The sequence below is a fragment of the Trachemys scripta genome, chromosome 13 (assembly GCF_013100865.1).
Source record: "Trachemys scripta elegans isolate TJP31775 chromosome 13, CAS_Tse_1.0, whole genome shotgun sequence".
NCBI classification, from domain to species: Eukaryota; Metazoa; Chordata; order Testudines; family Emydidae; genus Trachemys; species Trachemys scripta.
Window position 1 is genome coordinate 11,787,289 of NC_048310.1, and position 15,482 is coordinate 11,802,770.

General features: G+C 44.6%; 1 protein-coding gene across 4 annotated transcripts in view; it reads right to left on the minus strand.

Moving 5' to 3' along the window:
* Positions 1–15,482, minus strand: part of CMIP (c-Maf inducing protein) — a 174,635-nt gene that overhangs the window by 49,853 nt on the left and 109,300 nt on the right. For all 4 annotated transcript variants that reach the window (XM_034788074.1, XM_034788073.1, XM_034788076.1 and 1 more), the window contains exon 3: positions 13,384–13,434. In XM_034788074.1, the coding sequence (XP_034643965.1) occupies positions 13,384–13,434 (51 nt within the window). The remainder of the gene's footprint in view (positions 1–13,383; positions 13,435–15,482) is intronic.

The following is a 15,482-nucleotide window of genomic DNA, read 5'->3' on the forward strand; positions in this document are numbered from 1 at the left end:
AGTTGAAGTAAACTGCAACTTGCTGGGATTTGAACTCATATTCTACCACCGGCCTCTAACATTCCCTATTTTAACTTGCACCGATTTGATTCCACTGTGTCCAATACTGAAGTGTATTTTTAGCATGCTGCATTCAAAAACTCCAATGTAAGGGATCTGTACTGTACCTTCTCACCTCTGCGTATGGGAAAGCCCTCTAGCCAGTAAATCCCTCGTAGCCTAATATCATGATGGAACAGAAACATAACTGGCAGATCCTGAGCCAGACCTCCCCGGTCTGGGCGTTCGAGATGCTATTCAGTAACGATCTAACACAGAAGGCCAATTGTGGCTCCAGCTGCACTTTGCATGGACTATGTGGTTACTATCGTAATCAGACCTGTCCACAGGGGAGATGTTTTCTGGCAAGGCTGACCTTGATGCATTCCCCGAAACCCTCCATCCCCGCTTCCATTTCCTTTTGGCAAATGCTCCCATTCTACAAGCCTCAGTTCCAGCACCAGCTTTACACTTCAGGTTGGCAAAACATCAGTTTTCATCCTGCTCACAGCAACGGCTGTCCCATATTTTTCATATTACGGTGCCAAGCAAGGCTTTGTTTTTTAATGTTGCTTTGGCTATGCGGAATTTCACTGCTACTGCGGAATATGTTTCTAGCAGAAACCTAGAGAACCCCAGGGCTGCAATAACCATTCACACAAGAACAGCTGGACCCTTGGGTTGCAAATTCCATGTAATCTTTCCCATAAGAAAAAGTGACACTGACCATGTTTTCCCATATTTTTTAAATGCAAGACCGAGAGGGACAGATTCTCCAGTCCTATGGCAGCAGCCAAAGGTCCGTGACACCTTGCAACAGGGGTAGTTGGGTGGGGTTACTGCTGCTGCAATCTTCCCTCGGGGTTTTCAGGAGACGAGGGCAGCTTCAAGCTTATGGCCAGACCTCTGTGGAAAACCACCCCACAGAGGTTGCTGGATGCACAAAATCAGACCATCTCCCAGCCCGTCCTGCCAAGCCTGCACCATCTGCTTTAAGGGCTGCACTGGCCTCCCAGAGTACACCGACACTCGCAGTGGTGTGTAGAGTGCAGACATTTCGTGCCCGACTAGCATGGGTAGAAATCACCATGTAGATGGTGAGGCATGGTGCAGGTGAGCAGAGCGCCCTACGAGCCTACACCCTAGGGTATGTACCCTCCACAGCTCTCTACACACCCACTACTGCCCAGCTCTTTTTAGCAGTGTAGTGTCCCTCTGCTTCAGCCTTTCCCTGCTGCCTCCTGCCTGCCTGAACCTTTCACTCCCACATTTAGTTACACCTCGCAGCGAGCATGGACGCGGCCTGCCCTGCACTGAGGCGTGTAGCTACGTACACCCCACATGCTATTGCAAGTGTAGACAAGATCTTCTCCCCTCTACTGGGATGAGTCTTTCAACCACTTTCTGGCCCTGCAATCTCCTCCTGGGGCAGATCCCGTTATTGCCTACTGCAGTGTACTTGAACCTTCCTGTGAAGCATCTGGTGCTGCACTAGGGTCCTCACAGGATACTGGACTAGATGGGTCATTGGTCTGATCCAGTCTGGCACATCCTGTGTTTCCCTGATGGACTTCCCACCATTACGGGGATACTCTGTTATTGCCATGCAGTGCCCATGTTCTAAGCTCTGGGCCAGTCACAGATGGACAGTTATGTACTGTAGCTAAAAGAGAGATCAGACTATCAGCTAGGTATGTAAATTATAAATTACACCCAGATCCAGAGGGTCAACAGGCTAAAGGCAATGCATGGGAATGATAGTCTTCAAGTAATGCGACACAAGAGGCAGTGAGTTATGATGGAGTTACAGCACAGGTCAGGAAGTGAACGCGAGACATAAAACATGGCGACTGTAACCAGCAAGGAGCATTAACTCCAGCTGCCGGTACAGTCTTACTGCTCCCCAGAAAGGGAACTCAACGCAAACAGCCCGATCCATAGACACACCAGGCATTACTGACTGGGATACAGAACACAGCTGACATCAAGTCCAAAAGTGTCACTGGTATCCAGCTTTCTAATGCCGCTTCATCATATCACACCTCCCCCCCCCCCCCCCCCACGCTGGCTGTGTCTGTGGAGTCTGGTCGGCGCTATTCACAAGCTACCAGCCTGATGTGGGAATGAGGGACTTACGCCCTAGAAAAACGGGGATAACATGGCCTGATCATTACTGCACGTTGACCAGTTTTTCCAAGTAGGAGACTGCATCCAGGCCACTGGGGAGCATAGCCAGATAGCATCCCTGCTGCACAAAAACCCACTGGCTCTGGCTTTGCACACTTCAGATTCCACGCTACGAGGTGGAATCCAGTCGTCGCCTGGGAAACAGGATGCTGTGCCAATGGCAAGACTGCAAAATAAATGCCAATCATTCCAGGAGGCTAAAGATTCAGCTGGGAAAGGAATGAGACCTGCTCACCACCTGAGAAAGCTCCCTAAATTAGCACTAAGCACTCTCTAATACTGCATATTTTGCTAACCGATAATGAGAGCCTCCTAAGAAGAATCCATGTCAGCGCTATTTCCTAGTCTAAGGGAGCATTGGCAAATCAGGTAGCAGCCAGCAGCATGCAAAGCAGTTACATTTCCCAGATATACAAGCCAGATTTAAGGGACACACTTGTCACTTCCCTTTTTTCCTTTTACCTTTTATTCTCCATAATGTGCAGCAGCCCCTCCCCCAAACTCTCTCCTGGCCTCCACTCTGTCTCACCTCCTGCAGAAGCTTGGAAATAGAAATGCATATACTTACCTATTTTGTTTCCCCCCTCCTTGGCAAATGTATTTTTTTTGCTGTGTTTCTAGCTCTGCACCACCATAAATGGCTTTGAAATTGACTTCTCTCTCATGTGCACCTGCATCATCAATGTCGTCAGCAGGAGAGATGTGCACGGCTCAAGGAACGTGTTTGTGTCAGAAAGCGGCTGCTGTTGCAGAGGCCTTAGGGAGAGCTCAGATACTGTATACGGATGTGATACTCACAAGCATCTTAAAGGAACTTCGGAAAAGCAGTTTAGTCCTTACTACAGAGCACTGTATTGCCGTTTCCTTTCTCACAAAGAGAAGTATCGGATTTCAGAGCAGTATTCACCTCTGAAATGATTCCATTGCTTAACTCAGTTTTTTACCCCTCAGCTCACTGCACAAGATCAGCATAAAACCTGAGATTTCACTGAATCTACTGCAATTTTTTCTCCCTTATATAAATGCTCCTTGACATGGCAAGATAAACCAATATTTCAAGGGCCTAATTCTGCATTCATTTTGCACCTAAAACTCCTGTTGTGACCCTGGGAATTTTGGGGTGCACAAAGAATGCATCCTCAGGATCAATGTCAGTCTTACTTTTAAAGCTAAGCTGGTTTAAGTAAATCACCCTCGGCAATTCCTTTGTTCTTGATGCATCTTACCTTTGCAAGGGTCGCTTAAGTGTAATCTAGTATTCTCATTTCAAACAGAACTGTACAAAGCACCTGAAAATATGCTGCAGTGAATAATAATGTCATGCTGGCCACTTGGGGTCGAATAGATTTAAACAGCTTTTGCTGTCGGTATTTTCTCAGTCTTATTTTAGTTTTTAAAAATGCTACTCTTCAAAAACAAAGGACATTTAAATGACAAACAAGCTGAGTGTCTGGAAATTATTACAGGAGAGAGAACAGATAATAAATATAGCAACGTGCAGCACATTTCATTCCATTCGGTTTGGTGGATGTTAAAGGTAATTGCTACAATCCTTTAAGCGGGCATGCTGCGCGCTGATTTTACATTGGACACAGCAATTTTATTGTGGTGAATTCAAGACACATGATGATGAGAAAAACATGAAAAGAAGAGGAGAAAAATTTAAATTATTCTTGTCCTTCTGGACCTGTGTGGCTACCTGGGCTAGGAAGGATCTGTTCCTGCAGCCAGCAAAGCCAACTGCAAGACTCCCACTGATATCAGTGGTGCAGTATTGGGCCCAAAGGCTGCTGCTCCTACAAGGTACCAAGCACCTTTCAACTCCCAGGAGCTTCAGTAGGAGAGAGTGCTCAGCACCTTGCAGGATCAGGCCCTCCCTAAGAGAAATTCTGGCTGTCAAACTTCCGAGACAGATTTACATGACTGATTTTATCAGGAGATAGGACTGTGACAGGCTACCACAAACGTGCCAAGACCATGATGCCAATGAATGCTACCAGACCTGGGTATCACTGCAGACTGCAAACACTCAGACATTTTCGATACAGGTAAGTGGGTTGGACAGAGTTATTTATTCTAAGATATTTGAGCTTCATGTGACATGAGACAATAAAACCCCAAGTTAAAAAGTCCTGTGGTACAGCATTTTAGAAGGCCTAGATTATTCCTGGAGATGGCTATACAAGAAGGGCTGTATACTGAACTGCTCTACCAGCCTGCTCCGGGGAAAATGTATTCTGCCCCTGAAATCACCATTGATGACACACTGCTTAATGCAGTATTAAAAATGATACTATCTAATAAGGCCACAATTAATGATGACATCACACAGCATATTTCTAACGCCAGTTCTGCTTATGGTCGCCGTTGTCGCCGTCTGTGGGATGTCAGAGGCATTCCATTTCACACCAAGATTAGCGTCTATCGTGCAATCATGTTAAGCTCTTCTCTATGGCTGCGAAACATGGACACTCTACAGCAGGCACTTGAACCAACTAGAGCATTTTCACATGTGCTGTGTCTCCTCTGTAACAAGATCCCAAACGTCAAAGTTCTAGACCAGTGCTCTATGACTAGCATTGAATCCCTAATAACACAGGAGCAACTTTGCTGGGCTGATACGGATCGATGATACGCGAACATCTATACCGCAATTGTAGCCCGAGCTCCACAAGCCCCTGTCAGCTGACCAGGGCCAGCTGTGAGTGTTTAATTGCAGCACAGACATATCCTTATTGGTCTGTGAGTCTCAGGAGTCATTCAGAGAGCAATGAGGGAAGGAATTTTTCCCTACTACCGAGCTGGAAAGGCAGCTGGTCTAGAGACTAGCAAGAGAGATTTCACCTATCCCCAGAGGTAAGGGGGGAATTTCAATCAGAGCAGATAAAGACACTTTCTAACCCTCCGTAGAAAAGAGAAAGGGGTTTAGGGAAACTCATTATCCTGTGAAACATCTTAATTCTGTTCAGTACAATTCTTGAAAAAGCCTCAGCAGGAAGAGGAGTTTGACTGAGGAGCAGCGAGCTTTGTGAGAAAGCACAGTCCAAGATTAAATCACAGGTTCTTGCATCCAGTGGCTCATGTGAGAAGGACAAGTGACAGTTACACCTCATAGAATCTCCCTGAAGCAGATCTCCAATGCTTTCCCAAAAGAGACCTCATCGACGCTAGGGAATCTAGCTCTCCTGAGACACGGTCTACTTCAGGAACCCAAGGGGAGGTTGCATTTTATTACAGTTATAAAAGAGGAACTGAAAGAGTACTTTGCAAACCTGCTGAGACATAGGGTCATTGTGACCTGGAAGACAGAACTGCTTAGAATTAGTCATCAAGTGAGTACAGGAGAACTGTGCAACAGCAATACTCCAGCAGGAGTCGGAGCAAAGCAGCAGCGCACCCCAGCTGTCCATCGCTCCGCTATTCCAAGAGAGCAATGGAGAACATACAGTTGCCAGGCTACAAACAGAGGATCAAGGCAGAGCCCTAAGAGCATAATAAAAGCCTCTGTGTTTATTTGGGGGGTGGCGGGGAGGGTTCAGCTGTACTTTGTTTGGTCATTGTATATATACACACCACTGCAAACTTGCCTTGAATTGGCTTAAATTAGGACATAGATATAAGGTAATAAACTACCTGTGCTTTGTCTCCACTAGGATTTCAAAGCAAAATCACTAACGCATGTGAGCTACCTTGCTGTAAACACACACCTTTGGGGGCAGTGAAGACATAGCCTCAGAGAGACTTCTGCTCTGGTGGGGACAGTGTCATCCACGCTAAGAGTGATCTCACCCCTGTGCATTGACTGTGGAAGCGATTTTGCTCCAAGTGCATAAACCACTCCCTTTGTGCCAGTTCTTAAAAAGCTGCGAGGCCTCATGGAAAACACTACAGGAGTCTCCTTTTAGAACCAATTCTGCTAACCTGCCAGCTGTTTTTTTTGTTTTTCACTTGGTTTCTTAAAGAGCTCAGCCTTACCTTGCAGTTACTCTCAATCTGAGAGCAACGGTCTCTGCTTCTGACACTCCGGTCACCCTCAGCAAACAACCGCAAACTCAGAAACAGAAGGTCAAGGCCAAGAGTCTCCAAGGAAATGGCAATATTGGATGGCTGGATTTTGCGTTAGGTGGGGTGCAATGAGTCGCAGGAACAGAGAAACTCTAAAAATCTCCTGTGCTCATGAAAATGCCCTGAGCAACAGAAAATTGGGGGTGGGGTTCTAAATATACCAAAAACATATGCTATGCAAGTAGAATGTTTTCTAAATAACATTTTTTTCCCCCAGGAGGTGGCCCTTTAATTCATAGACGTGAGGGTAACATCAATCACAGTGGAAGGACTCATCCTGAGAGAAAGGCATCGGGAGTCCAAGGCTACTGAGGTTTAGTCTCCGTTCTGCTGGGAACAAAGCCACATACACTGAAAGGTTCTTACTGGCATAAAATGCAGCAGCCTGTCTGCTTAACACACTCGTCTCCACGAACAAATCACCCTCATGCCTCACTCTCTATTGGTTGCTTACTAAATTCAGAGTCCACTTCAAGATCCTAGATATTCAACGCCCTACGTGGGATTGGCTCCAGGTAACTAAGAAGTCACCTCTCTCTGTGGTCCCCCTTAATAGATACCTGTATATTTCACTGGAAGGGGCAGGAAACAAAATTTCCTAAGGGCTGGACCTAGAGTGTGGAACTCACTCCCATAAGACATAAGAATGACCACAGGGCCTCCTCACTTCCAGAACTAGAGGCAAAACTAACTTACTCAATTTAGCTTTCCTGCAATAAATTATTCATGTGCTCACAAAGACACAGACGAGGCCTTCTCCTCTTTCCTCCTCTACCTTTATGTCTATTAGTTACTGAAAACTTGCTGAAGAAAAAGAAGTGTCAAGTTCTCTGTTTTATCAGATGCCTAAGATATTCCTACAAGGAAAACAAGGAAATGGTCATGACACATTTGTTCTGTCTTCATACTGAAATGTGATGTCTGCTGCAGAGAAGACTGGAGGCAATGGTGGAAAACCCACCCAAGAGAATGGCTGAAATCCAGGAAGGATTCCAAGGAACAAGCAGCTCTTTGAATAGGTTTGATATGAAGTGCGTCACATGTTTTTTTAATGCATTATCACATGATGCCAGAGCTTCCTCTCTCAGATCATTTGCCAGAAGATTAACCGATGTCCCCATGCCAGTTTCAGTGATGGAGCTTTTTAGCCATCACCCCTGGTAAGTTTTCTGATCTTGTGGTTTCGATATACTTTTTACCCAGATTTAAGCCTGTGAAATCCTTTGATGCTATCATTTAAATTCTATATAAACCTCACTCCTGCAACAGCGCTATTTTTAACCATTACCATAGTGACAATGCCGTAAGGTGTTTCACACGAGGCTACACCACACTTTTCAGAACAGTGTCTCTCAACTTAACCTTCTCTGTTTGCGATATAAAAATACTGAACTTCCATTGCTAGGGCCAGATTCCAATACCTTTACTCTTTGGGCATAATTTAGTGGGGCCACTAGTGGAGTAAAGTGCTATTCATCATGCACAGGGGTATCAGAATCTGGTCCCTAGCAATTCACACTGAGTAGTACCTTACACTATGAATGGTTCCATTGAAATGTGGAATAAAGTACTATCCATAGTGAGTAAAGATGTAGCAATTGGACCCAAAGGGACAAGAGAAATACTCATTAATCAATGGGCCATTGTCAGCTGATATTTGACCCAAAATACAGGTTTGGTTAAGAACAAAAATTCTCGCAATGGAGACCAAGAGTTCCAAGTCTGTACTTGAGTTCTGAGGGAAAATGTTCATTTTAAATGTTATAACCCAAAAACTGCATCATTGTGCCAGTTCCCAGTGCATGAAAACCGAACAATGAATTTGGAAAGGAATATAAACAAAAGTGAAATTGACCAGTCTATTTTCACTGTCCAGGCAGAGAGAAATGTAAAAAGTAAACAGCATGATTTGTGGAAAGCAAATTAAGGGCCACTTGCTAGCATGAGTGGATGAGCTACACGTCTGGTGCTTCCAGCTTGCAGAGGCACAAGGGGGCAATGCCCAGCCCAAGTCATGCTTCCCACTCTACCACAGAAGACCCAGTATGGTGCTTTTTGCAATGGCAGCTCAGGAGACTAACCATAAACCTATCAGGTCTGCAACCAGCATTCTAAATGCCAGTTTAAAGAACATGAATGGCTACATCCCAGCAGGGCCGGCTCTAGGCACCAGGCACCCAAGCACATGCTTGGGGCGGCCCCTGTTAAGGGGCGGCGGGGGGAGCGCGGTGCGGCATTCCGCGGGGGGGAGGGGTGCTCCGGCGGCGCGGGGGGGGGGCCGGGGGCGCTCGGCTAGTGGGGGGAGCGGCGCGGCCTGGGGGCGGCGCTTTTTTGTTTGCTGCTTGGGGCAGCAAAAAAGCTAGAGCCGGCCCTGCATCCCAGGATGGTGATGGCCACTCTTTACCCATGAGAACAATTAAAATGTAACCAAATGCCATAAAACCTTTTGATGTGCATCTTTTCCCCTCCTGTGTAAATCTCCATCCTGTCCTCTGGAAAACCAGTTTCCCACTGGAAAGATCTATCTTGATTCAGTGCAATTTTGTATTCCTCAATCAAGCATTTCATTATTAACAATATTAAAAATGAGTATTGTGATAGTGACCAAAGCCCTCTATCAGGATTGGGGTCCCAAAATGCTGTACAAAAACACAGAGAGAGAGAGAGAGAGAGCGCGCGCGCGAGAGCAAGACCTGGTCCTTGCTCTGAAGAGCTTGTTATATGCAAGAAATACAGAGTAAGAGACAGATAACATAAGGAAAATGCCAAAGATCCATATCTTGTTATTTATATTTGCCCCCATATGAAGCCTTTCTTTATTTTCCTCAGCCAATATGATGGACACAGCTGAACTCTCATGCCCTTTGTCCACCCTGCCTACCTCAATGAAATACATTCAGGTTTAAGCATGAGGGGAAAGGGGAATAAAAGCAGCCAGTCAGATGATACAGAATATTTATTTCCCTTCACCCCCGCAGTAAAAGGGGCTTCCACAGATTTTAACACCGACTGTCATGAGACCAAAGCTGGGCATGAAGTTAAGGTGCTGGACTGGGAACTTAGGAAACCCGGATTCAGTTCCTCTCTCTGACACAGACTTCCTGTGGAATTTAGGGCAAGTCACTTAGCTTCTCTGTTCCCCAACCATAAAATAGGGACACTATACTTCCTTTCAGTTTTGTCTATTTAGACAGTAAGCTCTTCAGGGAAGGAAAGGTATGTACAGTGCCTAATACAATGGAGTCCTGAATTCAGCTGAGACTGAACTCCAGGTACTACCACAATACAAAGAACATATAAGGATAGTAAGGCTTCCCAGTGGAGAATAGACATTTACATCTGGGTTCTCCAGACTTGCAGAAATGTCTAGAGCTATATTACTGATGAGATCAAGGTACTGTACCAAAGTATCATCCAGCAGGGCCACCAACCTATTGTAAAACAGACGCAGATATTACCTTACCAACTGGACCGTGGTGAACACCACCATTCTGAACCACCAGGCTGCCCATTTCTTTGCGGGTTCCCTCCGGATCCGTTTAGTCACCACACCAAGCAACTTTCCACATGAAATGTAAGTTGACAGCTGAGTCAGAGTTACAGGTGGTAGCAGAAGTGAGCTGACAAATCTGTATCAGCAGCAGCAGGGGCAGATTCTGTAGCTGCTCTCCGAGATGCTCAACTTAATCCCGTATAAAAGGGTGGCGTGCCCCTTTTTGGGCTAGAGGCCTGGGGCCAACCAACCCTAGTTACAAAGTAGGCACACCTGAGCAGGCCTTAGATGATTCCTCTGTAACAGCAGCAGGAAGCTGCGGGGATGGGGGAGAAGCGAGAGAGAGATGTTCAGGGAGAAACAACCAGAGGAAGCTGGAGTAGAGACTGCAGAAGAGCTGCAGCAAGCAAGCAGGAGACCTTTGGCTACGGGAAAGGTTTGAGCCTGGAAGCCAGAAGGCTAAAGAAAGCAAAGGACAAGGAAAGGCAGGCTCCCCAGGGATAAGACGGAAAAGACTCCAGCCAGGTAGGGCCTGGGAGGGGCCTGCCAAAGCAAGAAAGGCCCCAGGCAGGTAAGCCAGGGAGTAGAAACAGAAATTTTGCCAGAGTTTTAAATGGGGTTTGGAATTTTATTTTGTGTTAATAAACCCAGACCGCAAGGAGGGGTATTTCTGGCCACAAATAACCTATGGGTGAAGTTTATTGAGGAGTCCAAAAGGGGAAATTGAAGCAGCGGGGCCACCTGCAGGGTCACCTTGTGACCCCCATGGGGCACCTGGGAGGAGGCCACTCATTGATATCCTGCCTTTGCCCTTGCTTCTATTGTGAGTTCACTTGAACTGCCAAATACGTTCCAAGGTAAACAGCATAATGTTAGTGGGTGTTTTTCCTCTGAAAAGTTAAGCAACCAAAACATTAAAAACAACTATATTCCAGCAAACAGGAATATGTTAGCACAAAGTACACGGGCAATGATTTAAGCTCTGCCATTGTTCCGTGGAAACGAATTGCTTCCTATTCCTGGCAAAGGGAAGGCCTTTCAAATCAAGATAATGTTTTATTCTATTTAAAAAGAACTTTAAAAAAAAGCAGCAGAAGAGAAAAATAAATCCTTCTATACAGCAAATGTCCACTGAGGTTAAACTACTCAACGTTTCCCAGAATGAGAGGCTTGCTTGCAAGCACCGGAAAGTTTACAAAGCTCATCCTTAAGATCAGCTCCTACAGAGCAAAGTTGTCTCCATATCGCTGGAAGATGTATGAGCGAAAGAAGCCATGCTAGCTACGGTTTTTCTTTGCTGTTTAAATCTTCAGGGCGAGATTGTATCTTTACCATCTGCCCTGTGAATGGGGCAGGGTACAGCTGAGCCGCACCAAGAGCGGACCAGAGACATGTTATCTGGTTAATTCTACCCTTGGAGGAGGTAATCTGCTGGCCCACACCACCAGCCTCAGCTCTCCTGGCAGGCACATTGGATGGGGTGGAGAATCCACCTAGTCTTTGCCCCTCTTGCTCTCTCCTTGCCCATCAATGCCGGAGGGGAAGTCGCAGCACCTGAAACCTTCATGCTGTGACCCATGATGCCCCCATATTCTACTGCAGGGCTGCATAAGCAGCACGATAATCTTTCCTTCCAGGCTAACTTTGCATCAGTCATACACTGAAATATTGGTAAAAGGAAGACCTTTTACCAATTGGCACAGTTAAGTGGCAAAAGCAGAAGTGCCCTGGCTTAGCACAGCCTTTGTACACAATGTTATTTGTCACCTAAATGACATGGACAACAGATAGAATATTCTGCATGGTCATGATCTGGGAGAGGGTTAATAACTCCTTAACATTTGGATCTTGCTGCTGAGAACTTGGAGCCGTTCGAAGAATGGGCTTGATCCTGCAAGGTGCTGAACACCCTGGCCTCAATCCAGCAAAGCACTAGAATTCAGTGGGATCATTCAAACAGTAAGACTACTAAACATGGAGTAAGATTGGCAGAACCTGGCCCATTAGCTGTGGAGCATTGAGGTATCACCGCATGAAATCTGATACTGACCTGCGAATCATGGTCATCACATAACACGGCCAAGCAGACTCAAAATATTGCAAAGATGCATTTACTTCATTTGTTCCTCCCACTAATTTCTTTAACATCCTCAGAAGATTGTCAATATGTACAATTTATTAACAGGAGAGAAAACATTAATAGTTTATATTTACATAGCACTTTCCAGCTCAGGGTCTAAAAGGATTAAAGATGCCTCACACTACAGCTTCAAGGTAGATATTAGTATATCCACATAGGTAAACCAAAGCATAAAATTTAAAAGTGATTTATCCCTAAATTTTCCTCTCTCTGTTTTATTCCCTTACTCCTAATCACCCATTTGCACTGCCCTGTACAATTCGTCTGTAAGTAGCTGGTAAAAGAAGTCTGTAACTGTACAAAACACAAGAGTAATCTAAATTTCCCTGGGTAACTATTTTTCACAATCCATGCTATCCAAAAATGCCTACACCAAAGCAATTCTATGGGAAGGACTTCCATTTATTTTCACATGCACTTGTTGTGGGCAGAATGGAATCTTGATAAGCGACCAGGTAAGAAGTCAACCTGTCGGACTGCCCTGGAACATTTCCAAAGAAAAGTCCTTTGCTGATCTCTCCACTCCAAAAAAACCACACAGGAAGGTTATTGTTTCACACCGTGGGGTTTATACACATAACCCCATTCATTCTCAAGTAAATGTCTTCGTGGTCAATTTGGACCTGTAACAGAATTCATCCACCCTCCTTTAAAAAGTCACGTTTTGGTGGTTGGGAATGATCTGTTTTTGACATATTATAGTGTAATTTGTTTAATAATCTCATAATTGATCAACCTCATTTCCAACGAACATGAAAAATTACCCAAGATTCTTGAATTAACACCACCCAAGGCTGCAAGTAATTCCAAATCATTTAAAAGCATGAAACAGATTGATAAGCTGACTGATGCTACTTGCAATGAATAGGAAACTTTAAACGGTACCCTTGGCCCAGCTTCACATGAGTAAATAAAATCAAGTACCCGGGTAGCCTAGAATATCTCAAGATTAGGCTGTCTGCCTTATTGTGAATTTCTATATATCTACTAGATTCTTTAGCACAGAAACAAGTGGGCTTAGTTACTGTACCACCTGAAAATGTGTTTGATATATACTGCATGGAGGCTATCACAGGCTGATAGTGCTAGGTTATCACAAGCTGCTCAGTTTGTGGCCTTGTTAGGGTGTAGGGTTTCTGGAGAGAAAAGACCCTTCTCTTTAGACAGAGGATATGGCTGCAATAGGGCATGAAGAAAGACGGAAAAGAAAGAAGAAGTAATCACCTAAACCTCAACTGGAAGGGACTTTTCTTCATTTGAATAAATTGAGCCTAACCACTAGGGATGAAGAAATGATGCATCTGACCTCCTGGGTCAAGACAAGGTCAAGTCACTTAATTTTTTGCTGTGGCTCTTCTTGGCATTTGCACTTCCACAGCACCATCCATGCATCGCTCACAGGGTATATAACAGTTACAATTATTAAGGTTATAAGGAAAATAGTGAATGTAAAACCTACCTTCCACTGCAAAGAATGAAACCACTGATCCCTCAGGTAACTGTTTGCAGCCTGCAATTAAAAACAAAACACACACAAATGGAACCATTAGATTCTGTTAAAGCTCTGGAACATTGAGCCAAACACAAGCGAATCACGTTCTTTAAAACCCTCCAAGCAGCGCACGATTGCGTGGATTTGAAACCACTGACCTGGGTTCTCTGCTCTAGAATTACCAGCTTCAACCCACGCCCTTCATGAAAGTGGAGGAGAGTTTTAAAAAAATCTACCAAAGACATGGGTTTGCATTATCATCCATTTATTTTAACAGGCAGCAGTGACAAAGACGTTATTACATCTTCTTTAAATTTAAAATATTAAATATTTAACTTAAAAAAAACCCCTAAAAAGTATTAACTTCAGCTGATCCAAAACCCTTTGAGGTCGATGGAAAGATTCCCATTAACTTCAATGGGCTTTTGATGAAGCCTCTGACAACTATAGGCCACTAGTCCTCTATATCAGATCACCACCCTGGATTAAAATGCTGACAATATTTTGCAGATACCTCCATTTATGCACCATCCTCCCTTGTTTTCTGTTCCCCAGCTGCAATCTAGCTACTTGAGTATTGTCTTGGCAACAATGACAATAGAATGCAATGAAAATGTTAAGAAAACACACACACAGTTTACAGCATCTGCATAAACGCTACAATAGTCATTCTCAATGTAACATGTGCACCAGTTTTTGTCCATATTAAGCAGAACTGCTAAAAATTCCGTGTGTTCAGCTAAGGTCGCAGCCAATAAGGAAACAGTTCAATGCTCCCAAGCATAAGGTCATAGCCTTGATACCAAAAATTATAAAAGCAGCTACCACTGACGTAAATCCATTAAGTGCACAGAAAAGCATACATGCCTTTCCAGGGCTCTCTGTACATTAGAAATATTTTGTGTGGGTTTGCTTTTCCAGCTCCATCTCATTTCTTTTCAGTTGCTAGGGCCTTTTCCTTACAATTAGGGATGTTTTAAATAGTAATGAAAATAATAGCATGATCAATGCTAGTCCTGTGTAAGTAAACGGCAAGGCTCTTCACGGGATAAAAATGCATCTCCTTTCAGAGGGGCTTGTATCCTGCAATGGCAAAGATCCTACAAACTATTTCCCGCGCACCTGAACAAAAGTTAAAAGCATCTTGTAATTATTTTTCCCCTTCCCCACCTTTTTGGATAAGCGTTAAAACCTAGAACGCACAATTAACTTTATTCCAAGCTAAAGGTAACTAATGGTAACCAGAGCTGCAAAAGTTAAAGTTAGTCTGGGTACCAAATATGCCTCTAAACTCAGGGTCTGATCCTGAGATCACTGGGGAAAATCAGACATGTCTCACTAACTCCAATGGAGTAACACTGTTATAACAGCAACATATTATCAGAATCAGCTGTTCACCTAAGGCACAGTGGATCATCAAACAAAGCGGGTTTCAAAGAGACTAGGCATATTATCTACTGGCCTCGTTGATCTGGCTGGAAAACGGAATGCCCATTCTGCCAGAAATTCTGACATTTAAAAATCTGCTTATTTCAAATCAGAATGAAAAAACTAAAATTTTGAAATTTCTCATGGAATGGAAATACTAAAAAATACCATCTAAACACTTAATTTTGATAGTATTGAATCATTTCATTTAGGTAATGTCAAAACATTATATTATATATAACACTGTAGCGGGGCAGTTACCCCGCTACTGAGAGTAAAGGCTAGGCTGATGGAGAAACAGCCACAGCTGGGGCCACGCCCCAATCAAGCCACACCTGGGCCCTGTTATAAGGATTCAGGGAGGAGGTGGGTGAGTCTCTCTCTCTTTCTGGAGAGAGAAGGACCTAGCTGCCTGGAGGAACAAGGGTACCTGAGGCTGAGCAGTGCTGGGGAAGGACAAAGGAACTGGCAACTCCCCAGGCTGAGGCCTTGGGTAAGGCCTAAGCAGGTACTGAAGCTGGAGAGGGGAAGCCCAGGGACAGGCAGAGGCAGTTGGTCCAACCCCCTTGCCAGTGATGAGTGGCCATTTTGGACTGCAGTTTGCCCCAGGGAAAGGGGGCTGGATGACGACTGGCAGT